Source organism: Medicago sativa, chromosome 8 (assembly GCF_051527215.1).
Source record: "Medicago sativa cultivar Bolivia chromosome 8, Bolivia_mono, whole genome shotgun sequence".
Lineage (NCBI taxonomy): Eukaryota > Viridiplantae > Streptophyta > Magnoliopsida > Fabales > Fabaceae > Medicago > Medicago sativa.
Window position 1 is genome coordinate 17,294,314 of NC_140756.1, and position 26,061 is coordinate 17,320,374.

The 26,061-nt window shown below is 31.5% G+C and overlaps 2 protein-coding genes and 2 long non-coding RNA genes across 7 annotated transcripts; 3 read left to right on the forward strand and 1 right to left on the reverse strand.

Annotated features, from left to right (window-relative positions):
• Positions 1 to 264: 264 nt before the first annotated feature.
• Positions 265 to 3,750, forward strand: LOC146897439 (uncharacterized). Its single transcript, XR_015022318.1, has 2 exons — positions 265 to 497; positions 3,556 to 3,750. It is a non-coding gene; the product is annotated as an uncharacterized LOC146897439 (long non-coding RNA).
• A 208-nt stretch (positions 3,751 to 3,958) lies between these two features.
• Positions 3,959 to 8,927, reverse strand: LOC146897440 (CBL-interacting serine/threonine-protein kinase 9-like). 2 transcript variants are annotated; one of them, XM_085734541.1, is made up of 14 exons: positions 8,553 to 8,927; positions 8,338 to 8,400; positions 7,730 to 7,801; positions 7,252 to 7,359; positions 7,053 to 7,127; positions 6,897 to 6,950; positions 6,681 to 6,806; positions 6,471 to 6,560; positions 6,205 to 6,327; positions 5,853 to 5,960; positions 5,567 to 5,683; positions 5,360 to 5,416; positions 4,454 to 4,528; positions 3,959 to 4,243 (listed from the first exon to the last, which is right to left on the reverse strand). In XM_085734541.1, the coding sequence occupies exons 1-14, from the start codon at positions 8,736 to 8,738 to the stop codon at positions 4,184 to 4,186; spliced, it is 1,314 nt and encodes a 437-aa protein (XP_085590667.1). In that variant the 5' UTR covers positions 8,739 to 8,927; the 3' UTR covers positions 3,959 to 4,183. The 2 variants fall into 2 exon arrangements, with proteins under 2 accessions (XP_085590667.1, XP_085590666.1); XM_085734540.1 differs by having other exon boundaries at positions 6,681 to 6,950.
• A 7,583-nt stretch (positions 8,928 to 16,510) lies between these two features.
• Positions 16,511 to 19,359, forward strand: PUP5 (purine permease 5). Of its 3 annotated transcripts, XM_085734546.1 has the most exons (3): positions 16,511 to 16,594; positions 16,779 to 16,857; positions 18,073 to 19,359. In XM_085734546.1, the coding sequence occupies exon 3, from the start codon at positions 18,078 to 18,080 to the stop codon at positions 19,137 to 19,139; it is 1,062 nt and encodes a 353-aa protein (XP_085590672.1). In that variant the 5' UTR covers positions 16,511 to 16,594; positions 16,779 to 16,857; positions 18,073 to 18,077; the 3' UTR covers positions 19,140 to 19,359. The 3 variants fall into 3 exon arrangements, with proteins under 3 accessions (XP_085590672.1, XP_085590671.1, XP_085590674.1); XM_085734545.1 differs by lacking the exon at positions 16,779 to 16,857; XM_085734548.1 differs by lacking the exons at positions 16,511 to 16,594; positions 16,779 to 16,857 and adding an exon at positions 17,818 to 17,932.
• Positions 19,360 to 21,522: 2,163 nt separating this feature from the next.
• LOC146897442 (uncharacterized) lies at positions 21,523 to 22,666 on the forward strand. Its single transcript, XR_015022319.1, has 2 exons — positions 21,523 to 21,929; positions 22,057 to 22,666. It is a non-coding gene; the product is annotated as an uncharacterized LOC146897442 (long non-coding RNA).
• The last annotated feature ends 3,395 nt before the right edge of the window (positions 22,667 to 26,061 follow it).

Sequence of the window (26,061 nt, forward strand, 5' to 3'; positions counted from 1 at the left end):
GTGGTCCCCACAAAAATTGTGGTTTTTGGTTGAGAGGAACAAGACAAACTAAAACATGAGTTCGCTCGTAATGGTTAATTTGGACCACTAAAAAAATGCGTCTAACTTGAAACTATTGAATGTAAGTCATTGATTTGTTATAAAAAAGGCCTAATAGTGTAGATTAAAGGTAGGAAACCTGAGATGTAAATTGCTTCCTCTGTCATTTTTTCAAAAAATATTTTAATGGCATCCTCAAGCAACATTGGCTCGAGACAACCATGGATAAGATATCGAAACATGCATTGTTTTTGTGAGAAATCCAAATTTCCATGACAATTCAGAATCCAAATAGATTGTTTTATTGTTGCAGGAAAATGAATTGCAATTGGTTCATATGGAGTGAGCCACTTTCTGATGATGCAGATCAAACAATGGATTGTGATGTCAATGAAGGGGATTCACGGATTCCCTGGGCCATGCATGCTTCTTCTTGATTGCTCTTGCTTACTTCACTGGTTTCCTCGAAACTTCCTATAATACTAATTTATCATTTTTCGTATATTTTGAAAATTTAATACCATAAATAGATGCATGCAAATGGTAAGAAAGTAAAAATACTGGTGAGGCAAATTACTTGGGCTCCAGTGGTAAGGAGCTCTTTCCAAGGATGTACCTGAAGAACATTGGGTTCGATTGTCAGGGAAACAACGATTGAACAGTGTGCATGCCTCTACGCACGAGCCGGATTAGTCGCCCACCATTGGTGTGTCGGAAAACAGTGCGAAAGCCAAAAATAAAATAAAAATAAAAATATTGTTGAGTCCTACATTACCCTCTCTTGAATAGGGGGCAATATACCCCCTCATGATATCAATCAATCAAAATGTAATATACATATGCAACATTAAATGTTAAATAAATGAGTCAATTTTTTTCTAAAAAAAAAAATAGTCAATTTTTTTTTTTTTTTGGTGGTGGCCGAGGTTTGAACCCCGGACCTTGCATATTTTATGCATTGTCCATACCAGGTAACTTTTAATACTTTTAATTTTTATGTTTAAATGCACTTTTGATCCCCTATTTTAACTTAGTCGAAATTTTAATCCCCCTATTTTCAAAACCACTATTTTAGTCCCTCTGTTTTACATTTTTTGGGTTTTTTTAATCCCCACCAATTTTAGTGATTTGTCATTGTCATTAATGACGTGGCAGTGTGTTGGCTAATTAAGTTTTTATGTCATTAATATAAATAATTAATTATATACAAAATGTAAAAAATAATTGGTTAACAAATAAAAACAAAAATTAAATTAAATTATAAAAAAAAATAATCAAGTTTGATGACATGAACCCTAATTTCTAAAATTTCTAATTTATTCAATCTCCATTTACTTTTCCTCTCTCACTCCATGCAATCTGTTGGTCCTCTAGTACTTTTAAATAAGTTGAAGAGATCGGATTTTGATCTGAAACAATCTGTTGAGGTATGTGTTGTACTGCTTATAATTATAAACTGGTTTTTTTTTTTATATATCCAATTGGTGTTTGCATGGATGTACGCTATTAATTTGGTTCATGCACATTTCTCAACTAAGGTTAGTCTGCTTTCATCGTTTATGTATTAAAAATTAGAAACTCCATTTTCTTCAAAATTGTAATTATATTATATGGTAATGGAATTTCTTTTGGATGTACCCATACTATACTATATGAGTGGATGTACCCATACTATACTATATGAGAAAGGAAAAAGTAGCTGGAGACCGAAGAAATTAGGGATTTTAAAAATTAGGGTAATTCATGTTATCAAACCTGAGTTATTTTTTATTATAATTTAATTTAATTTTTGTTTTTTAATTATTAATCAATTAGTTTTTACATTTTGTATGTAATTAATTATTTTCGTTAATGACATGAAAACTTAAATATCCGACACACACCGTAACATCACCGCCACATCATTAATGACAATGGAAAATCACTTAAATTGGTGGGGATTAAAAAAACCAAAAAATGAAAAATAGGGAACTAAAATAGTGGTTTTAAAAATATGGGGACTAAAATTCCGATTAAGTTAAAATAGGGAGATAAAAAATACATTTAACCTTAATTTTTATTTAATTATATTTAGTTGTTCAATCTTAATTAATTTACACTATAAAGCTTATAACAATTAAAATTTCACATCAAATTTCTTTCATCTGGATGTCCTTAAATCCATCGGTTACGTTCATAAAATTTATTGGGTTAATTATGTTTTTGGTCCCTACAAAATTGCGACCTTGTAAGTTTAGTTCTTACTTAATTTTAATAGCATTTTTAATCCCTACAAAAAAATTCTGCACTCAATATTAGTCCTTACTCAATCCAAATTTGTTTAATTTATGCTTAAACTCTTAAGTTTCTCAACAATTTTTTACAGGCGTGTTAAGAACGTTATTAAAAGGTCCTCCGAAAAAAATATCGCAAAAATTTGATTTCTACGTCCATATTTTTGTTACTTATATCTTAAACTTTTGTCGTTTTAAAAAATTCATATTTAATTTATTTCATGTTAAAAAATTATAGATTTTAGTAAATGAACCTTTCATAGTGTTATAAACTTGTATAAAAAGAATCGTTAAAAAATTTAAGAGTTTAAGGATAATTAAACAAAATTTATTTTAGCAAGGACTAAAATTATAAGTAAATTTTTTTTGTAGGGATTAAAAATGCTATTAAAATTAAGTAAGGACTAAACTTACAAGGTCACAATTTTGTAGGGACCAAAAACATAATTAACCCAAATTTATTTCATTCCAAAGCCTAAAACACTCGGAATGTGAGAACAAAAACACCCAGAACTTGGAATGAAGGGATGTTTTTGTTCTCATGTTCTGGATGTTCCAGGTTCTGGAACGGAAGAACTTTTATGAATGTAACCGATGGATTTAAGGACATCCAAATGAAAGAAGTTTGATGGGAGATTTTAATTGTTATAAGTCGTATAGTGTAAATTAATTAAGATTGAACATCTAAATATAATTAAATAAAAAATAAAAGTATTAATAGTTACCTTAGGATTAAAATTGACTTTCTTTTTAGAGAAAAAATTGACATTTATTTAACAATTATTGTTGCCTATGTATATTACATTTTGATTGGTTGATATCATGAAGGGTAAATTACCTCCGAGAGGAAAATCTGACCGTGTTTTATTTACTTTTAAAAATGATTTTCCTCCATTCCTAATATACTCCTTTAATGTTTAACCAAAATACATTTAATTTTTTAAACCTCCTACTTTTATTACGTGATGCAATAAATATGTTAGTGTTTGCTCCTTTGTAAATTGATTGCATGCTCCACATAGCCTTCATCCCAAAAAAACTAAGAAAAATGTTAACTTGTCAAGCATTATTGTGATGCTTGACATTATATATTACAGTCCACATTGTTTTGTTCCAACACTTTATAGGCATGCTCCAAAACTCAATGTAGAAATATGAAATGACATGTTCATGATAAGCTTTTAACAAACTTTTATATCTTATCCTTGTTCTTTATTTATTTATGTTAACTCTTTGTTTTTAGGAGAAATGGATCTTGACAATTCGGAGTTAGGAATATTGAATTTAGGCTCTCCTGGACAATTCCTCTGGGGTGAAGCTCATTAACTATTTGAATACAATTGTTTGGTTATATGTTATGTTTTTTTCACGAACCAAAAAGTAAAAATTATATGTAGATTGAATAATAAACTAGATATTATGTTTTCTTTTTAAAAAAGTTTAGGTGAGTTAGACTCCAAGTGATCATTAGGGTCAAGGTAGACCTTAATGTTCAAAGAACACTCACAACGGTACTTACCGATCACACATCAAAGAAGTTCTCACATCGACAACGGGAGTTGAACCTATGTTCTTACGGGTGAGTTAACTCTTTAACAACTAAACCAATAATATAGTAAAATATAAATCAAATTTAAATGATGATATTGCACATGTGACATAATTTTATATGCTTAAAGAATGTTAACTTCAACTTTAAATAAATGCCCCAATTTGCAATGGATTATAATAAGATGCAAGTTTTTCTTATGCTGCACATCAAACTAGTTCTAAGCTTAATGAAACAGTCCTATTTATACAGATTCATTGCCAAATGAAATATATGCCTCAAGTTCTGAGCCAGACTCTCCCAAGGATACCTTAATACTTCATTATTTTTTGTTAGTGTTCCACACTATGTCTTGCAACCCTGATGAAAAGGTTTTGTAGAACTGCATATAAATCAATGAATAAGATGTTAAAAAATGTGCTAATCACTTGTTAACTAACCAAAATATTAACACTTGTTCAACCAAAGAAAATAAGTAAAAAGAAAAAAGAGCAATGCCAAACACCTAAAAAGAGCAATTTCAAATATAAATAGATTTGTTTAGTTTTTTTGCCCAAAAACTAAATTGAGAATCAAAATAATGTTCACTTGCCTTGTGAAACTCTAGTGTGTCGCCGCCTGTTTTTCGCAGCTCCACCATATGCAAGGAGGGAGCCACTTCAAAAACCTGTAACAATAAGCAAACAAAAGGAAGAAACCAATGAAAATGTATTTGATATAATGGTCACAATTTCAGACTATTTTATAAAACCTTAGGTAAAACATAGAGTATAGCGTGGCGAAACGAAATCCATGCCTCGAAAATCAAAACAAGCTCACAAGAATAAAGTCAAGCGATATGGATTCATTGCGGTTGGGATATCACCGCATTCACACAGGCATTGCATTGCTGACAGTCGGATTCAGATCAGACAGTTCACAAAATATGCTGATTTGGATTATTACTTTTAAATCTAAAATATCAAACTGGAAACTGAGATCATCCGATTTGGGTCCAACTGTCATCGATGTGCTGATTGTGTGAATTCATGGTATGCTCACAGTAGGTAATCTTGATTGATGACTAAAAATAGTGACGTAAGAGTGTATGATATCGATTAGATGAAAAAGACAACATAAGAAAATTGGAATTACCATTCTTTGCAATAAACAATTAACAAGTTGTTGCCTAACTACAGGGGTGGCCCTGAGGGTGGGCGGGAGGGGCGGCAGCCCAGGGCACCACTTTTTTAGGTGTACCAAAATTATTATTTTTACTTAGTTGTTAGTATTATATAGATATATTTCTTTTTAATTGGCTTTGATTAATTCTATTGAAAATATATTTTTAGATAACTTTAATTATAAATGAATATTTTGCAACAAAAAATGCCAGAAGAAAAATATTGGAATAACTAAAAGGACACAATTTATTGTTTCGCCTAGGGTACCAAAAATCTGCCGGCCCTGCCTAACTATACATACAGAAAATGCCTACAATCATATAGGAAATCAGTACCTCAGTAGCCACTGAAAGGTGACCCTTCCTTCCACTTTTATCACCCTGTAGCTTCATCTGCATAATTAAAATGTAGATAAAATCAAGTACTATATAACATTAACAATCTAAAACTTCTGATCCTTCTTTATGGTGATTAATCACACGAATGAAACTTCTTATAACAAATTGAGAAATGAAGACTGGTGCTTGTTGTTGATCTGTTACCTTGTAATTGCGCTTGTGAACATTAAATCCGAGAGGTTTGGCAGCCTCCTCAATCTTAGACATAATTTCATTTGCAGGACGCTGTGAAGTGAAATGTGTTTCGCGCTTTACAACCCCCTAGGTTTCAATGAGATCAAATTAAATGGAGAAAAAGGCATTATTAGCTAGAAAGAATAATCATAATCATCAATATTTTGTTATCTACATACTACTAAAAATAAATCAAGTATATTTTGCAAAGCATACCACTATAAAATGTAGAATAGCGCATAATTTTTTCAGGTACCTTTTCCCTCTCAAACAAATTGTCAAGATTGAAGCTATCCGATCTAGAAATAAGCTCAAAAGCATTCATTGACACTGGTTTCTCTTTGGTCTCGGTCACGAGATTTTCCTACATGTCAAAGAAAAGTTATCGATTAGTTGTATCCAAGGTTTTACATTGCTTCTGCAATCGCATCGTGATGCTTAATATTGGGAAATATTATGGTTAAAGACGGTTAATGAGGCCACATCGCGATTGCAATACAATCACGGAAACATAAAAAAGCCTTTGCTGTATCTATGTGCATTGTGTTCCTATAATTTATGCAAGATATTTAATAGCCCTATTGAGAAAAAAACGCAATAGACAATACCTTAGAATCATTGAAAGCAGCAGCAACATCATCTACATTGACATCCTCTTCCTCGGTAAAACATGCCGGCCTGTATCCTTTTCTAAACCATTCATCTTCCAAGATTTCAGGAATCTTTATCCTCTACACAAAACAAACCAATACATAACCACTAATATTAACAATCGTTTATGCTATAAAAACTTCATTAAGCCGAACAATGCCAAGTAGGGAAAAGAGTACATGTAAAGCTGTAAAAGTAAGAAAGCTTTCGGTTAAATACTCACCGTTAGAGGGTTCGGGTTAAGTATAGACTTGAGCAGTTTCTTTGCCCCAGGCGAAAACCAAGACGGACATTTGAACTCAGCTCTACCAATCTGAAATATATGACATGATTTTACCCCAAAAAACCATAATCACATAAGCAAAATCACATAAGCAACTTCTGTTTCACTTTTTATTCTTTTGGATTACTTATATATTATGAAATCACTCACTCTTCTATACAGTGCAGTTAAATTTGGCTCGTCGAACGGCAAGTACCCGGCCATAAGTACAAAGAGAATGACTCCACATGACCAAATATCAGATGAAGAACCGACATAACCTCTATCATTAAGCACCTGATACAAAAGGACACACCAAATAACATTTACTTTAGTTTGAGAAAACAAAATGAATCTTTCATTTGATCCACAAAGATATAGTACTACCTCTGGAGCAACGTAATTCGGTGTTCCACATGCCGTTCGGAGAAGTGCATCCTCCTTTAATAAATATATATGAATTTAACAAAGGTGAGTCCTAAGGTTATGCAAATGTAACACTCATCTACTAGGTTAAAGTATAATCCAAAACCAAATTATTACCTGCTGTGAGTATGTACTTAATCCAAAATCTGAAACTTTAAGAACACCATTTGTGTCTAGAAGAAGGTTCTCTGGCTGCAAAATATAGGGAGTATGTCTTTTGATTAATATAACTCAAAAATAGTTTATTCTTGTTCAAAACTAACAACTTATCAATTAAATTACTGAGGATAAAAGAGGATTAAGGAAGTTGTTAGACCTTCAAATCTCTGTGATACACTCCTCTACTATGGCAGTAATCAACTGCATTGATTAGTTGTTGGAAATAACTTCTTGCTTCATCCTCTTTAAGTTTCCCATGTGTAGCCTATAATATAATTTACCAATCTACCTTAGAGTTCTCGAGGTATAGTCAATGTGATGCATGATCCAAGAAATACTTCATGAATAATGAGCTATGGAATACGTACAGAGAACACGACACTGACACATATAATAATTTTAAAACAAGGAACTGATTGAATGTAACTACATTTGTCAGTATCGTGCCGCTCTCCAAAACTGACGCGTGTCTGATACTGCGCACACATTCAGTCTGAAGTATGAGTGTTACATAGATGCCGAGAGGTGTTAAAAAAATCCTTATATGCAAAAATTAATATCCTTTGAGAAAAACAACTTCACATGATCCAAAACAAGTAAAAAGGGGGAAATGTGAAATAAAGGAAACAACTTACAATTTTGTCAAATAGTTCTCCTCCATTAACCAACTCCAAAACAATGTAAATCTTTGTTTTGCTTGCCATCACCTGTGCTTAAACAGATAACAATTAATGTAGTTTTTTCACGGTTCATCCTTTTCCAATTGGTTTTCTTACAAAAAAAAAAAAAAATCTACTATGTTAATAAAAAAAATTACAAATGGAAAAAACAAACATTATATTTAGATTTAGCTGTTCTTGAAATTTTAGAAGAGATGCTATTAGTCATAAAAAAATATTGCGAAGTTAGGGATTCAAGTATTAAGCATATTGAAAACGTGAAATTAGATTATTTGAAAAAACAATTTAATTAAATATTGTTCAATAATAATTTATATATAAATCTGCATAAATATAAAAATAATTTGACTGGATTATAAAGTATTAGATGAACATAATATAAAAATAAGACACATTATAAACTATTTTAATTATAATTTGACTGGATTTTGTTTTTGGTACAACTTTTGACTGGATTTTAATTAATTTTTTGAAAAACAGTAATATTATAACAAAAAATAGTCTCTTACATAGTACCAAAAATAAATAAAAAACAAACCACCAACTAGATAACAACAAGGTACCTCAAATATTTTGATAACGTTTGGATGATTAATTATCTTCATAGCTGAAATTTCTCTCTTCAGCTGCCAAATTCAAAATTCAACACAAGAAAAAAAACATCAAAGATCAAACGTCATAAAAAAATAGCAGATAACTGATGAATTCTATCACAATGAATGAATTTAAATTTATAACTGATAACAAATAAGATAACCGATACCGGATAAAAGTGTACCTGATCCATCATCTTGTGTTTCAGTACATGATCACGATCAAGAATTTTGATGGCAACATAATCTCCATTTTCAACATTCTTAGCCAACTTCACCTTAGCAAAACTCCCTTCACCAATTGTTTTTCCCAGCTCATACTTCCCTACTCTAGTACGAGTTCTTGTTGGTGGTACCTTATTACTCATCATGTACAAAATTTTGTACTTTCTTTTCTCTCTATGAATTCAACAAAATCAACGTTCAAACTTCAAAACAAACACCTTTATTTTCAGTTAAGTTTCGTTACTTAAACGTACTTGGCACAAATTCAATGTTAGATACGCAAACTATATGGTATGGTTTTAAGATAGTGTTTTAAGGTAGTGACGAATGAGGATGGAGAAAGAGATATAGATGAAATAGTATATAGTATGATATATACAATGATTTAATACGTGTTTCAAACGTGTGGGGTCATGATGAAGGTGGTGGTCCCTACAAAAATTGTGGTTTTTGGTAGAGAGGAACAAGACAAAAATATATACATGAATGCCAAAACTAAAACATGTGTTCCCTATGCCATGCATGCTTCTTGATTGCTCTTGCTTACTTCACTGGTTTCCTGGAAATTTCCTATAATATTAATTTATTATTTTTTGTATATTTTGAAAAATTAATACCATAAATAGATGCATGCAAATGGTAAGAACGTTAAAATACCGTGTTTTATTTACTTTCAAAAATGATTATGCTTCATTCCTAATATACTCCTTTTAATGTTTGACCAGAATACATTTAATATTTGTAAAACAATATACCTTTACTAGACTTTCGACAATAATAGAGTTCAATAATCATTAAATTAATTTAGTGAAGAATAAATGATGAATTAGAGGTAATAGTTAGGAGAGGGGCAATGTTTCAACAGAGAATGAAAAATTTGAGCCCACTCATATGACTAAGACCATCCACAATGCTGGGTGTTTAACCTATTTAGCACCACATTAAATAGGCACCCCCATTGTGAAGCAAAATATATAGGTGCCTATGAAGAAGGGTGGCTATGGAAGCACCCTCTATCTTCATTTTTTGTTGGTCCTATTTAATAAATCTTAATAAATTAAATAAATTTTGTTGAAATGTAATGATATAGAATTATTTATGAAACCTATTTAATAATTTCTTTTGAGGTACTGGGTTGGAGAAAATTGATGCTTATTAAGTATTATCGTAAAATTAATGATGTGGACAAATATGACCCATTTAAACACCCAATTTGGGGTGCTCTGTTGTGGATGATCTAACAACTTTCAATAATTAATTTCTCAGCTTTTTTTGAAGGAATTAATTTCTCAGCTTGTTTCTTGTTTTCCTTTGATCAATTATTTCTCAGCTTGTTTCTTGTTTTCCTTTGATCAATTGTCTCCAACATAAATTTTCTCTCAATTCGCAATGAAACATTAAGGTCATACGTATAATTTGAAATAAATAAGAGCAAATGTTGAATAAATAAATTTTAGATAATTTAAATAAATTTAAAACTCAGAAACAACCAAATGAATCAAAAACTAAAAAAGAACACTTGAGAAAACCATGAAAATATGAAGGAAAGATTTAAAAAAAAAATACATGTTGTAAACAAAATTAATAGAAGCTTTTAATACCTGTATGTATGGTTCTGAAACTCAAAAGATGCAAGAGAAGTGAAATAGATAAGAGATCAATGCAACACCATGAGAATAGAAGTGTCCATAAACAAATTAAATTATGTTTTTTAGCATGTTTTTCCCTTCTTACAATGGCTGTGTTTTTTCCTTTCCCCCAATGTAAATATATTGGTATTATGAGATATCTATTATAAGTTGGAACGAGAATAGGAGTAAGGTGGGTATTGTAAGGTGTGTAAGTTGGAATAAAAATAGTAAAATGTGTTTTTTTATTGGATTATTATATACTTATCTTAAACTTTTCATAAAAAAATATCGACTATTGGATTGGAGAAAGAATGGATGCAATAAACTGTAACATGTTATATTAAAGCAGTGGCGGAGCCAGGAATTTTATTGAGCCTGGGCGAAAAATTTATCACAAATTCATATGTCACATAATATATATAAATAGTCATAAATCGAAATAAAAGAGGTTCCTCATTTTTTCAACAAAAGTACAATTTGAAATAAGAGATGAAATATAACATGTCAATAGCGTGCTAAATAAAATTAGGAGGTAAATGCCCTTTCCGAGACCTCTTTACGATGGATGTTTGAATAATATCAACATCATCAAGTAACTTGAATATCTCCCGCTCGGTTAGATCTCAAAGAGCTCGCTAAGTCGTCATTTCTGTGACGTCATTTTTCGGAGATCAAGGCTATTTGATTAGTGTTTGACTCACTAATTTATTTCACGACTGAACATTTATTTTTTTAAGAAAAAGGGGAAAAAAGTTCAAACCACCCCATATTGAAAATATCATCAAGTCAATGAATAACAAATTGTTGATCTTGTTGCACAATTTAGTCTTGATAATCTTCATAGCTGAAAAAGCTCTTTCAACGGATACTATCGACACAGGCAATATCAAAGTCAACTCAATGAGTTTGTAGACAAATGGAAAAACCAAATGTTTCTCACTTTGAACCATCTTCATAGCCAAACTTTGAACATCTTCACAAGAAAAGGAAGCATGCCTTTTCACTTGAAGTACATAAGTGTCAAGTTGCTCCCTTATTGCTCCACGGTCATCATAAGAAAAGTCTGCATGATAAATATCAGCAAGACGAGCAAGCTTATCAACATCAAACTTGAAGAAAGAATTCTTGGAGGTCAAGACATAAGAAGCAATCAAGCACAATGTTATTTCCTTCACTAAAGCGATGATCCATCTCCACCCATATGATAAACATTTTTGAACTTATATGGTAAAAAAAAAAATTTAAAAACTATTCTTATAAAAAAACCATGGATAAATAAATACCACCCACCAACCAACCCCTCACGTGACAGTTTAAACCCACTTCAATTTTTACCTCCTACACTTATAGGTAAATAGTCCTTCCGTCTCACAATAATTGTCTCTTTACAACTTTTTCTTTTTCTCAAAATAATTGTCACTTTAGAATATCAATGCAACATTTATTATTATTTTTCATTAATATACCCTTATTTATTAAATTTCATCCAACTTAACTACTCCACTAACTACAATTAATAGGGGTGTTTTAGTAAATGATATTAATTTTACCATCAAAATCAACCAAATTAATCATTTTCTTAATAACCGTGCACAAACCTTAAACGAGTATAATTTAGAAACGGAGGGAGTATATACCACCAACCACCACCTCTTCATTCCCTTCCAAAACTCATAACAATTTCTCTCTCAACGCATTCAATTTCAATTCATGGTACACTTACACTAACAACAACAAAAAATCTTCATAAAACTATTTCAATTTCTATGATATTTGTTGCAGCACCAGCTTCAGCCGTCTCTCCTTCAACCTCCTCCCATCCTCCTCACCGGAATCTCTCTTCATCAAACCTCACCGCTCCTCCGACTTAGCCTACACCGCCATCCGCAAATTCGGCCTCACCTTCCGTGACTTCCATCTTCTCCGCCGTATAGGCGCCGGCGACATAGGCACCGTCTACCTCTGTCGTCTCCGTGACTCCTCTGCAAATGAACTCCTTTACGATGATAACACTTCCTTCTACGCCATGAAGGTTGTTGATAAAGATGTTGTTGCTCTTAAGAAAAAGTCTCATAGCAGAAATAGAGGGAAAGATTCTTAAGATGCCCAATAATTCTTTTTTTAAGTTTGTTAATGTGCTTTTGGATTGGACCTAATGCAAAGAAATTATCGATTGAGCCCGGGCGAGTGCCCGGGATCGCCGGGCGGTGAAACCGCCACTGTATTAAAGCATGACATAAAAGACTTGGCATTGAAGACATGATATAAATCCTAACTGTCATATACTAGATTATAATAAGAGTGCGAAATTGAAATGACATGATAAAAATTGAGGGCAAAATAGTCATTTTAACCAAATATGGTTGAGAATAGGGTTTGCACACTGTTCTCCATTTTATTATAACTAGACCGCCGACCCGTGCAATGCACGGGTCTTATATGCTAATATATGTTACAATAAATAAATATTTCTTCGAAAACATATCAAGACTAAAAAAAGTATATTAACAATTGAAAAAAATATATTATCTACATTAGCCAAATTCAAAGAGACTTTTAAAAAAATGGAATAGGTTTCAAACTCACATATCATAGACCAATGTCGACAGAAAATTGAATGGAGAATGGTCATGTCACCACATTTTTTTCCAGATTATAAATATTTAAGAATAAGAAATACTGAAGATTAATACAATAACATCATTGTACATGGAAGATATGCGCTCTGACATCGCACTCTTTATTTTTTTCCAAGGAGACATAACATCCCAGACTTTTATAGATATTTTTTCCTTGATTAATTCTACCGTAGTAACCCACATAAAATCCATATTAAAAATGGTATACTCAAATAAAAGCGTAATATTCCCTACTTGATTTGGAACTATCCAATTGAATTTGGGCTATTATATATAACTAAAAGCAATTAAAGTTGGGAGTGTATTGCCAACTGAAACGGCAAATTGAAGTAGAATATTTTGTTTTTAATACTAATATTTCATTCTTAAGCAATTGAATATATTCATTTAATCAATTCAATGTTATCGTCTCTCTATTATTGAAACGTTTGTTTTCATTCTTTACCTTATGGACATGATGAGCTCAATATGATTTTATTATGAGGCAGAGGACAAAATTGGAATCAGGTTGTAAAAATAAGGGTAAAATAGATAAAAAAAATACTGAAAAGGAACTGCTATAAAAAAATAAAGGAATTGCAATGGCGTTAGTGACTTAAAAAATGAACTTTTCATATGCTACCTGATTAAATTCCTTGCAGACCTTTTTTTTTCATAAAAATTAATTAGGTATGCCAAAAAGGGTGGGGTTATGGTTATTAGCATCAATTGCATGATGGTGAGAAATAATTTAGGGATTGTGAGATTGAAAGAAATATGACCCAAGATTTGTGTTCAATACATAACATTGAAGCAATTGCATGTCATCAAAAACATCAGTGGTCTGGTGCTAAGAGTTGTGAATTGGAAACATATGATACCTGTTCGATCCCCAGCAGGATTTTTTTCATAAAAGGAGGGGGAAAAGGTAGGGTTTAGGGATAAAATTGGAATTAGGTTGTAAAAATAAGGGTAAAATTGACAAATTGAGTATTAGGGTTAGGGAATAGGGTTTGGAGACTTATGGCTTTCTTCTTTTTCTTTCACAAGGTTTTTTTTTGTACACTTGTGACATTGTACTGATTGGCCAGTGTCACCATTGTCACCAACCACAATGTCGCCCAAGTGCTATCCGGATATATATATATATATATATATATATATATATATATATGGGGGCTGTTAACTTGCACCCACCTAAAAACACTAAGGTGCAAGTTAACAAGCTGCACCTACTTGTACTTTACTAAAACACCCTTTTGTCTCTATTAAACTTTATTTTAATTAAAAGGAAATTTTTGTAAATAGCATAAATAATATTTGTTTATAATAGAAAAACATGGGTCTTTTGGTAAATAACTAGTAGGTGCAGCTTGTTAACTTGCACCTTAGTGTTTTTAGATGGGTGCAAGTTAACAGTGGGGGCTGTTAACTTGCACCCACCTAAAAACACTAAGGTGCAAGCTAACAAGCTGCACCTACTTGTACTTTACTAAAACACTCTTTTGTCTCTATTAAACTTTATTTTAATTAAAATGACATTTTTGTAAATAACATAAATAATATTTGTTTATAATTGAAAAACATGGGTGTTTTGGTAAATAACTAGTAGGTGCATCTTGTTAACTTGCACCTTAGCGTTTTTAGGTGGGTGCAAGTTAACAGCCCCCTATATATATATATATATATATATATATATATATATATATATATATATATATATATATATATATATATATAGATTACATGATGGAATGTATTTAGGGATGTAAATGAGCATCAATTGGCATAGGTAGCATGATAACCATATCTGTCTCAAATACGTGTGGGTATCTACTAAGCGGGTAATATACGAGTTTTAAGGTAATTATGTATCCATAGATTTGATCTATAATAGAGATTAAATACATCATTTATTTAATAAAGTTAAAAAAAAAAATAGTTTTTGTTTATAATATTAACCAGAGAGTTTAACTAAAAAAATAAGAGTTAAATATATTTTTAGTCTCCGTAAAATCACAATTTTTATTAAATACATCATTTATTTAATAAAGTTAAAAAAAAAAATAGTTTTTGTTTATAATATTAACCAGAGAGTTTAACTAAAAAAATAAGAGTTAAATATATTTTTAGTCTCCGTAAAATCACAATTTTTTAAGCTTAGTCCCTATAAATTTTTAATGGTAATTTTAGTTCTTCCTAACATTGCAGTATTTAGAAATAACCATTGTTTTGAAAACTTTATACAAAAAATAAATATTTTTAGTCTTTTAAAATAGTCCTTATAAAATGTAAATAAGGTCTAACATAACCTTCTTCATGTTGATGATGTTCGAACTTTTATGAGGATCGAGACTCTTCAACAATTCATCAGTGTTTAGTATTTCAGTGTTGCTCCTTTGTAAATTGATTGATCTGCTTTTACATGCTTCACATAGCCTTCTTCATCCCAAAAGGCATGGCACCAGCAACATGTACTCTTAACCTAACAATAAATTGTAATATGCCTTAGAAGGGACCCTACTCTCAGATTTACAGAAACAACACCACTAGATTTTGAAGTTTTGTCGTTAAATCAGTAATAACCGTCTCATGTGGCATCAGATCTTTATTTTAAAGATAAATGTTTCATTGCAAATTATCAAAATGGTCACTTATCTTAAAACGGGAAAGTATAATGGTCTTTTTGTTAAGGACAAAGTATAATAATCTTTTTGAGGTTGATTATCTATACTATAGGTAAAGAAAACAACATGTAACAAACTAGATCAATTGTACCTTTTGGACAGACTTTTTCTTTCCAAAATTGTCATCAAGTTTTAATACAAATAACACATGTAACAAATTGATAAAAATAAATTTAAATATGAAAATAAAAGTGTAACAAACTCGATATAAGTGAACATATGTCCAATTTTTTTTGCTTTATCTTTTAAAAAATGTAACAAACTAGATGAATATATTTATACTTACTTTTTCATTATCTCAATTAGACCTTAAACAATTTTTTGTATAATAACGATTGTTGTTGGTGTCATTAATAAAAATTTAGATTATATTTTGTTTGTTATATTGTTGGTGTCATTGAAATATATAATCATAGTTAGTTTAGTTTGTTATAATTTGAAAGAAACAAACATTTATATTTTTAATTTTAATTAAAATCAAAATTTCATAAAAAAACACCGTTCATAATTTTCAAACGTTAGTGAGCGCAATAAAAAAAAACGGAAAGACGGACACGTGTGTACCCATCTTTTTGCTATTTATTTTATTCTTGCTCAATTAATTTTCGCAATCAATCAATCAATATTTATTTATGAGGTTGGTGGCAGAGGATGAAGAACCTAGTTAGGATGTCTGCGTTCCACCTCATGCATGTACTCCTCTTAATTCAGCTAAAAAAAAATTCAATCAATATTTAAAAAACAAAGAATTACTAATCTCCTGGACCAACAACTAAAGCATGAAACATCAATAATGTAACGGATCGGTCTCTCAAAAAAAAAAAAAAAATAATGTAACGGATCGGGATTATTAATAATTTTCCTAAACCAGTATCGTATGTACCATATCATGCCACGTGGATTTCTCTTAATTTAATTAATTTTTTATTAAAACTTGAAATGTCAAAGTTAAAAGCGTCTTAACCAACCAGCTCCTCCTTCCATTTGAGAAATCAGTGTCGCAGTCTCACCTTCTTCTCCTGAACCCAACTGTCTGTCATGCTGTCTGCCTCACTGCTTCAACCTGGTTTGTTTTGTTTCATTATATCTTTAAATTTTCTATTATTTTTCACTTTCTGGGATCATCAATGAAATTATTACTGCTTCTATACAATTATTATTAAGTTTTTGTGTCGGTGCTCTGTTAGTTCTTTCTTTGTGAAATATGCAAATTCATAATTCGCTTGTTCACACTGGTTTTACTGTGCCAGATATATCTCAGTAGTTAGTTACATGACCTAGGAAGCTCAGCTACTCTTATCGGATTAGGCGCGTCCTGGTGTCGGATATGTATGTGACACATCATCGACACATATGATTACATTGAATTATGTCATTTTCACAAATTATTAATGGTATCAGTGTGTTCGTGTCTCAGAGTGTGCTTCATAGCACCTGACTCACTATAGGGAATGAATAAAAAAATCACTTTTTAGATTCATTGAATAACTGATGTATCTAGTTAATCTAAAAAGTGATTTTTTGCTAATAATAATAATGATCAGATGATGTTTTTCACCTTCTCATTTTCTTTCAATCGACATATTAGGTCTTCAATAGAGTTTTTTGCTTATAAATGTTATTTGAATATCAGTTCACACGTGTGGTTAACGCATTTCAACGAATGGTTAATGGCTATAGCAAGATTCAATATCTCATGAACCATCGACTAAAGGAATTTAAACATTTTTAACTACGATTTCAATTATTCTAATTACACGTAGATTTGAACACTTGAAAATCAAGGTTAATCATGTATAAGTTTTTGGTTTATAAAGTTAAACAGATGATTAATAAGTTGCGACAATTCTATTAACCAAATCTAAAACTTCATTAACCACACGTATGGCTTGCGTTAAACTGTTTAAAATGTTGTCGAATTTTGTAATCCCAAATTGATGTTCAAATGATAGTAAATTAGAGATTATGTTAGGGTTTGAAACTTCTTCAACTCACCGACCGAGCTACCTGCTCCAGGCGTTTGCTAATTATTAGGACGACATGAACATATGGCCTCAACTCTACATAATTTCCAACTCACCTCAACAGTCAGAGCTATCCAATGCATACTCATATTCTTTATCCATATAGTTTTAGATCTTCATTTAGCTCATATTAGTACATGATTTTATTTGATGATCCCAGGAAATTGAGTAAAGTATTATATTACAATATCTCAAATAGTTGAATTGTTCTCTAAATCAACCAAGAGTTGGAAAATAAACCCTTTTTGCTTGATATCTAGGCATACATGTATAGTGTTGTATCATTCATACACATTGATCTGAGCTATGTTAAATGTACAAGGAACAAACCATTGTGTTTTGCTGAATCTTAAGTTATTCGACTATTTGTTCCATTCCATGTATGTAGTTTCCCTTCTGTTTCTATCTTTTCTTAAAAAGAGTTGCTTATTTTAATACCAAAAGAAAAGTTTATATCCACTTGATGCCATAAGAGTAATTAATCACTGAGTTCTAAATGATTATTATACCGTACTAGCAGAAAGTATGGAGGCAGCAGAAGAATCAATTCCATCGGAGTCACTCATGGATCAGATTTCAAAATACAAAACCATGATGATTGCAGCATACAAAAGAAAACCAATCCCTTATTGGATTCTTCTTGTTCTTGGAATCATTGCAATGGTGGTTGCATTTCCTGCTTCAAGCATTCTATCCCGTGTTTATTACGCAAACGGCGGACAGAGCAAGTGGATCATATCTTGGGTTGCCGTTGCAGGGTGGCCTCTAATTGCATTGATACTGCTTCCTACATACTTCGTTACTAAAACCTTTCCTACTCCTCTCAGCTTAATACTGTTTATTTCTTACGTTGTTCTGGGTTTCTTAAGCGCTGCTGATAATCTCATGTATGCTTATGCCTATGCTTACCTACCTGCCTCTACTGCTGCTCTTGTGGCGTCATCCTCCCTCGTGTTTTCAGCACTTTTTGGATACATTCTCGTAAACAACAGAATGAATGCTTCTATAATAAATGCACTTTTTGTCATAACTGCTGGATTGACTATCATTGCCTTGGATTCAAGTTCAGACCGATATGATAATGTCAGTAACAGTGAATACATCATGGGATTGGTTTGGGATGTTTTGGCTTCTGCTCTTCACGGCCTTATTTTCGCCCTCTCCGAGCTGATTTTCGTGAAGCTACTGGGAAGACGATCCTTCGTCGTTGTTTTGGAGCAGCAAATCATGGTTTCATTATTTGCATTTCTGTTTACCAGTGTAGGGACATTTGTAAGTGGTGATTTTCAAAGAATGACCACTGAGGCTACCAGTTTCAAAGGTGGTAAAAGTGCTTATTATCTTGTTCTCATTTGGAGTGTAGTAACTTTTCAGTTCGGGGTTTTAGGGGCAACTGCTGTAATTTTCTTGGCCTCAACTGTGCTAGCTGGTGTACTTAATGCAGTTAGAACACCAATAACAAGCATTGCGGCTGTTATACTGTTGCATGATCCAATGAGTGGTTTCAAGATCCTGTCCCTCGTGATTACATTTTGGGGATTTGGTTCATATATTTATGGCAGTTCAATGGATGATAAACAATCATAAGAATCCTAAGGTAACACCGTGCGACAACATTTGATTATAGCTTGTGTATATTTTATTTGAATTCTCATTCTCAAAATTGAGAACTTATCTTAATTTAGTTTCTTTGATATGTGTATATTTAGTAGGATAAGGCTTGGTTGTTATTGTTGTTGTTACAAATGAGTCATGTGGCTTCTCCTATAACAAACATCAATATATGGTGTGAAAACTTAGTTTCTTAGTTTTGTAAGGCCTCGCTTTTTCCCACTGTTTAATTAGATTGTAACAGTAATGAAACTTTAGAAAACGTAAATTATACTTACTAAATTATACTTACTAATTGTGTATTTAGCAAGTAGTGTAGATCGACCAAGTCAAATGTAATGGGTGCTCCCTTGCGAAACCACCAGACGCACCGCCGCTTGCACTACCTGTGTCAGAGGTGTTCCCTTGGTATCCAATCTCAAAGCGAACAAAAACGATAAATTATGTTTCAATTGATACCAGAAATGCCATTTTGTTAATTTACCGTACAAATGTCTCCAGAGAATCTGGAACTTGCTTGCATTTTTTGTGTAAGTTTTGAAGCTCACTTCCTTCTGCGATTGTGGGATCCTAGTCTTATGTGAATGAAAATAGTGAATTCATTGATTGATAATGATTGTACAACCTCTATTTATATACAAATGAAGTTCTACTGTAGCTTATTGTGCAAGTAATCACATAGGATCACTGAAACTAACTATTTAGCAAGGTAACTTGCTGTCTAAGAAATCTAGTTCTAACTAATCTTTCTACTATAATCTTCATGATGCAATACCTAGTTTCAAATTGAGTTCACATTCAAACACACCAAACAGTTTGTTTCCTCATGAAATTGAAGAGGTTCATATTTTGTTTTCCAAATATATCTGACTTGATTGATAGAGCTGGATTTAAAATGATTTTCAAGATGATCTTGTTAGTTTTAGTGTTGAAATTGTGAATCATGTAAGTAATTTCTATGATGTTGTAGTGGTCATAATTGAAGGACGATTTAAGAATATCAATATACATTGTAAATAAAATTTAGTTAAATTTTCTTAATTTTGTAAATTGATCAAAATGACTTCTATTCAAGGACAAAAGTAGTGTGATTTTGACTGTGTAAACCATTAGACCTTGAATTTTACAGATTCTATGTTGGATTAGTAGTATCAACAAATGAAAAACTAAAAACCTGCTATTGTAATATTAATGACATGTGTCATGTGTAGCTTAGCAATACAGAACATGTTAATCAAAAGTAGTAGTCATGACAATTGTCTTTACTGCAAATTTTCCTTCCTTCCTCAACTCTATCCATGGTCGGAATCTTTCAAATGATATTGCCATGAGTTGAAGGGAAGGTATTCTTTAAACTTTAACTTTTTAGTTGCCTAGCTGCATGAAAAGCTCGTGATTGAGACTCAATAATAGCGCTCATCATTCAACCAGACGACCCAACATATATTGAGTCTTAAGACGAATTTTAAGATAAGATCATTTTGAAGCTCATAATAGTGTTTTAGTAAAATTACTAGAATATGGTGTTTTTTTTTATCAGGTACAATTTAGATAATATTTAATTAATTTAAGTGAAATACGAGACATTTTTATCAAGTAAATTTGTATCTATTGTAGAATGCTAAGACATTTTAATCAAGTAAATTTTGTATATTTTTTGAGGTCTAAGACGATTTTCTGGGTGGTTTTACCTTTCGACTAACCTTATCATCCAACAAGTGTTTGACTAGCTAGGGAAACCTGCCAAACTGTCAAAGGTTTGGATTATGTGCTTGAATTCATGGTATTATGATGCAAAATTCCAAGATATTTATATCTCTAGTTAATTTTCTCACCACATATTTTTCAAAACAAATAATAACATCATTTTTCGGTTTTAATTATCTTTCATATATATATATATATATATATATATATATATATATATATATATATATATATAGAAACGGGCAGGATCGGAATGATGTGGCAAAACCCTCCCTCAAAAGAGTATATTTAGTCCTCAACATTATCAATATTTCAACATTATTTTTAGAATAGAAAAACGTTAATTATCTTCATTCTTTCACCTAAATCCATTATCAATTACATCTTTCACATTATTACCAATACCAACTTAATATCATTACAGTACCTTAGTTTGCAAAGAAGGGATACACTTTATTAACAGTTTGCAATTTCAATTAAAATGTTAAAACATTGATGATGTGGAGGACCAGCTTGATAAAATTCTACACTTCAATAATTAAATAGGACATTTAGTCAAAGAAAGATGAGATTGGGGGGGAGATATATTTTGAGAAAAACAAAGATATATTCTCTTAAATGAGTTTTTTTCTTTTGGGGGGGGTCCAAACTGAAATGGTGAACTACCTTTGTCCAATGCAATATCCCAACAAACAAACTAGTTGTCCAAATGAAAAAACTATTCCCTTAACTAATATTAAATGTCAATTCCTTTCTACCCCAGTTAACTACAATTCATCAAATAGTGCCAATAATGTATACAATTATGCCTAATTTTTATAGTCTTTATTCAATAGTGACAACTTCAATCTAAAGTAAAATCCTCCCTGACCCAGATAAGTATTGCTCAATAAAAACAAACTTTGTGTATATATTACTTGTAGAAACAAAATCCCTTATCATGTGCTTCTTGCCCCCTTGGTACCTATTTTTCTCTCTTCTCTAATATATATCATATTCACCACAATTCCTTGACCATACACCACAATTCTTCTTCTTCTTCTTCTAAACCTCTTGCAAGCAAGTTTTTTTGTGTCCTTTTTTTTCATGTTTGTATTTTAAATTTTAATATGAGACTTTCTCTTGATATATATACCTTTTTTTTTTAAGCAAATGAGAAACATGTTTTGTTTTATTTCAATTTCAGGGCAACCCTTTTTTCTTTGTTGATCTACAATTAGATGGAACAAACTAAAAAATTGGAGAATGGAGACTACAATGAAAGCAAGAGGATAATAACAAAGCAATACATGATGATTTTGGTTGGAGGATCTTTGTTGATAAGCATGCTTGGAGGATCTTTGCTTGGATGGTGGCATCACAAATATCATTCAACAAATAGGCAACTTTGGATGGTACCCTTTGGCCTCATTTTCTTTCTTACTCCACTCATTATTTGGTTCTCCCTTTTCATTTCTCACTTGTTTATTTCCAAGAGTGATGAAGAGTTAGAGGATGCTTCTAATATGAGTCAACTTATTAAAATTCATCCAATGGATGAGTCAATTTGTCACCCAAAGAGATGATCATTGGCCCAAAAGCTATTTTGTGCATATTATTATGGAAATAGTTCAAACTATAGAACTTGAAAGTAAGGTGTTGTATATCATATATGAGATAAAAATTGTGTTATATATCAGATACTTATTATCATCCCTGATAATTGCTTCTAGTATATTTTTTCTTGAAACAGTTCAAAATACTTCTTAGTGGATGCTGTATTTTTGGTAATGTAAGGTTCAAAATAATTCTTGTTCCCTTTGGCATTTCTAGTCTAGGGGTAGTTTCTATGGATTATCCACTTTTTTTAAGGATATGTTTATTCACTTTATTTATTTTGTGGTCAAGTAGTTTAATGGTGAATAAGTAGAGAATTCGGGGTTCGAATCCCAGTCTACGCATACTGTCATTTCACTATCAACTGAGTTATGTTTACGGAGACATATGTTTATGTGTACTTACTTTATTCCTTTTCTTTGTTTTTTTTTCTTAAACTAAAAAATTTATTCACATAATTGCTATTTGTTAGCACAAGATATGCCAAATATTAGCCCAATGATATTTCTTTTCTTTGTCTCTTATTCAAAATATTATATATCTGTTATAACATGACATAAAGAGTCGATGTCTAGGGACCTTATTTTCCATTATTAATGTAATATATTACGTAACTGAAAATATGGTAGGAAAAATATATAAGATTCTAGGTCATATGTGTGATGTGGAAGCACGAGAAAGAAATAAAGTAAGGTTATGCTAGCCAGAGATGTTGCCTTCCCTAAATCTTATTTGAATTATGACTGGGTATATGTGTTAAGTCTATTTCCAATATAAACCGACAAAATGTAGGCTTGATTTCAATCTTAGAGTAGACAAAATTATACAAAATGTCTACAATTGATTTAGATAGGTTTAGATTTTTTTTAGTGGAATTATTACTACTATCAAGAATGAGTTGGTCTATGAAACAAATTTAGACTTCTTAAATAAGTGGTCAGAAGTTTGATATCTGATTTTTGTATAAGGAGAAAATTTAATTGAAGGAAGAAATTAGTCAACATTGAAAGGTTGAATGTTTGATCTCTCACTTTATCTTGAGATCAGATTGGTTGTCCATGCAAGTTTGCAGAATGGGACGGTCGATCCAAACATATGCATAGATTTTTGCTTAGTTCAGTTAGTCAAAATGTGGTCTCATAACCTCTCTTACCCATGTTCAAACCTTGGTTGGACTCAACAAAAACTTGATTTTTTTTATATGTCTGGCGCTTTTTTATTTAAAAAACCTCATTGTAAAATTTGTTTTAGATCATTAAACATGTTGGACCGGCTCTACTCAATTGGTTGATTGAGCTTCGATTAATAACGAATAATTTCGAAGAATACAAATTTAAATCCTAACTAGAGCAACTATTGACCAAACTTTACGTTTTCTAATCGAACTTCAAATTATAAGGAGACATTCTGCTCAAAAAAGAACAGGAAGGTTATGGAAAAAAAAAACTAATTTATTGGAAAATTTCACTTAATTATGTGAATTTCATTTGATATAATGGTTTTATTAATAAGCTAAGCTAACCCACCAAAATTGACAATGTCACAAGTCAACACCATCCAAACAACTCAAGCTGGTTGATGGTATTTCTCTTTTTTATAGAATGAGTGATGCTATTGCCTTATAAAGTAAGCCATGATTGGCATCAACATGTTTCAAAGCCATTCTCATCAACATGTTTCATCCAAATTCAATAGGTAGTGGTCAATGGCATAACAACTTGGCTATAGTTTAAGTAGGCGCCGCCATTAGGAAATTGGAAAGCAGCAGATGACTGCATCAACCTATGCAGAATTCGCACTCACTAACCTATAAAGTTGTTTTCAAGCAGACAATGTGGGCATTTGCAAGCTTGCATAAAGTCCTTAAACTTTTATAATACACCAACATCACTATATTGGCTTAGTGAAATTGGACTCTGATCTCTTAAATAAGATTTTTAGTTTGAGCCTAATGAATGGTAAAAACATGATTGGAAAAGAAAACAACACAAATGGTGAAAAAATTGTTAATACTTCTTACTTATAATAAGATAGTTATCTAAAAATTAATAATTATAGTGGTGAGAATTTAGTCATATATATTGGAGAAGATTTGAAGAAAGAAATAAAGCTTTTGAAGGTGATACTTCAAGTGATATGTGGTATTGGCTTTAGACTTTCAAGTTTGGCTACGACTCTTTAGTACTAAAAAAAAAAAATTACTCCTTACCCCACACTTTTAACTTCACCCTTACAAACTATTAAAACTGTCAATTTTATCCTTTTTTCATCTAATTTTTTACAGTATTTTTTCATTCTCACTAAAGACTTTTTCAGATCCAGCATAAGTTCACCCGTACATGAGTTTTTCGGTATGTAAAAGTTGTCATGTCAGAAAAGTTTTTCAGGAAACTTCACTTCAACGTTTCCGGTTTGAATAAAATTTCTAGAAAACTTAAAATAAAGTTTTCTGGTTTGAAAAAAGAAAATCACTATAAAGTAAATAAAAAATAAAAGAGAAAACTCATAAAACTTTATGTATGTTTTCTAAGGTAAAATTATAAACCGGAAAACTTGATATAAGTTTCGGGTAAAGCGGTGCACACTGCGAAAGTTAAAATAAGTTTTCTAAAAAAAAAAAAAAGTCTTTGAGGAAAGAGTGAAAAAAAAAAAAGTCTGTGAGGAAATATATACATACAAAGCAAAGTAGGCACTTCACGCTAAATATAGAGGTCAGAGTATAATTATTAGGGGTGGCAAAACGGACTTGACACGCCGGGCCGGCTCGTTTGGCTCGTTATTTTTGGCGGGCTGAGTCAAAGTTTTGAACTTGCTTTTTATAGTTGACTCGGCTCGTCTCGCCTCGTTGAAAAGCGGGGCGGGCACGGGGCAGGGCGGGCCGGCCCGCTTAACTCGTTGGAAACAATTATGTTATAACGACAACAGGAGGAGGAGCACTATATATTCATAACTTAGATGATGATTGACTTGAAGTTGATTGACCTAGTAGAAGAATTATATTACTGCTACGATTATTTTGAGACTTATTTTATGCTTTTGGATTTATTTTTGTTGTTGGATTTATTTTGGGACTTATTTTATGCTTTTGGATTTATCTTGGTTGTTGAGTTTATTTATTTTGAGACTTATTTTATCCTTTTGGATTTTATTTGGTTGTTGGATTTATTTTATGATTTGTTTTATGTTGCGCATTTGCCTTATTTTGCTATTAATTATAATGTTGAATTCGACAATTTGTTAATTATCTTTTTTTTCTCAAATTTATTTGCTACCTATTCTTTTATATATTTTTATGATAAAAGCAACATAGTTTTTTTTTGGTAACAATTAAGTTGTAAAAAAAATACATTTTTTTTGTTTGGCGGGCCGGCCCGCCAACTTGCAAGTCCGCCACTAAACGGGGCGGGGTGAGATTTTGGACTCGGTCATTAAATTTGACTCAGCTCGTCTCATTTTTAACGGGCTTAAACGAGGCGGACCTAAATGGGACGGGTCAGCCCGCTTTGCCATCCCTAATAATTATCAGGGTACATGATAAAAAAAATTAAAAAGAAAAGGAGCAATCCAACACTTTTTTTTTATTTGTTAGGCCTGT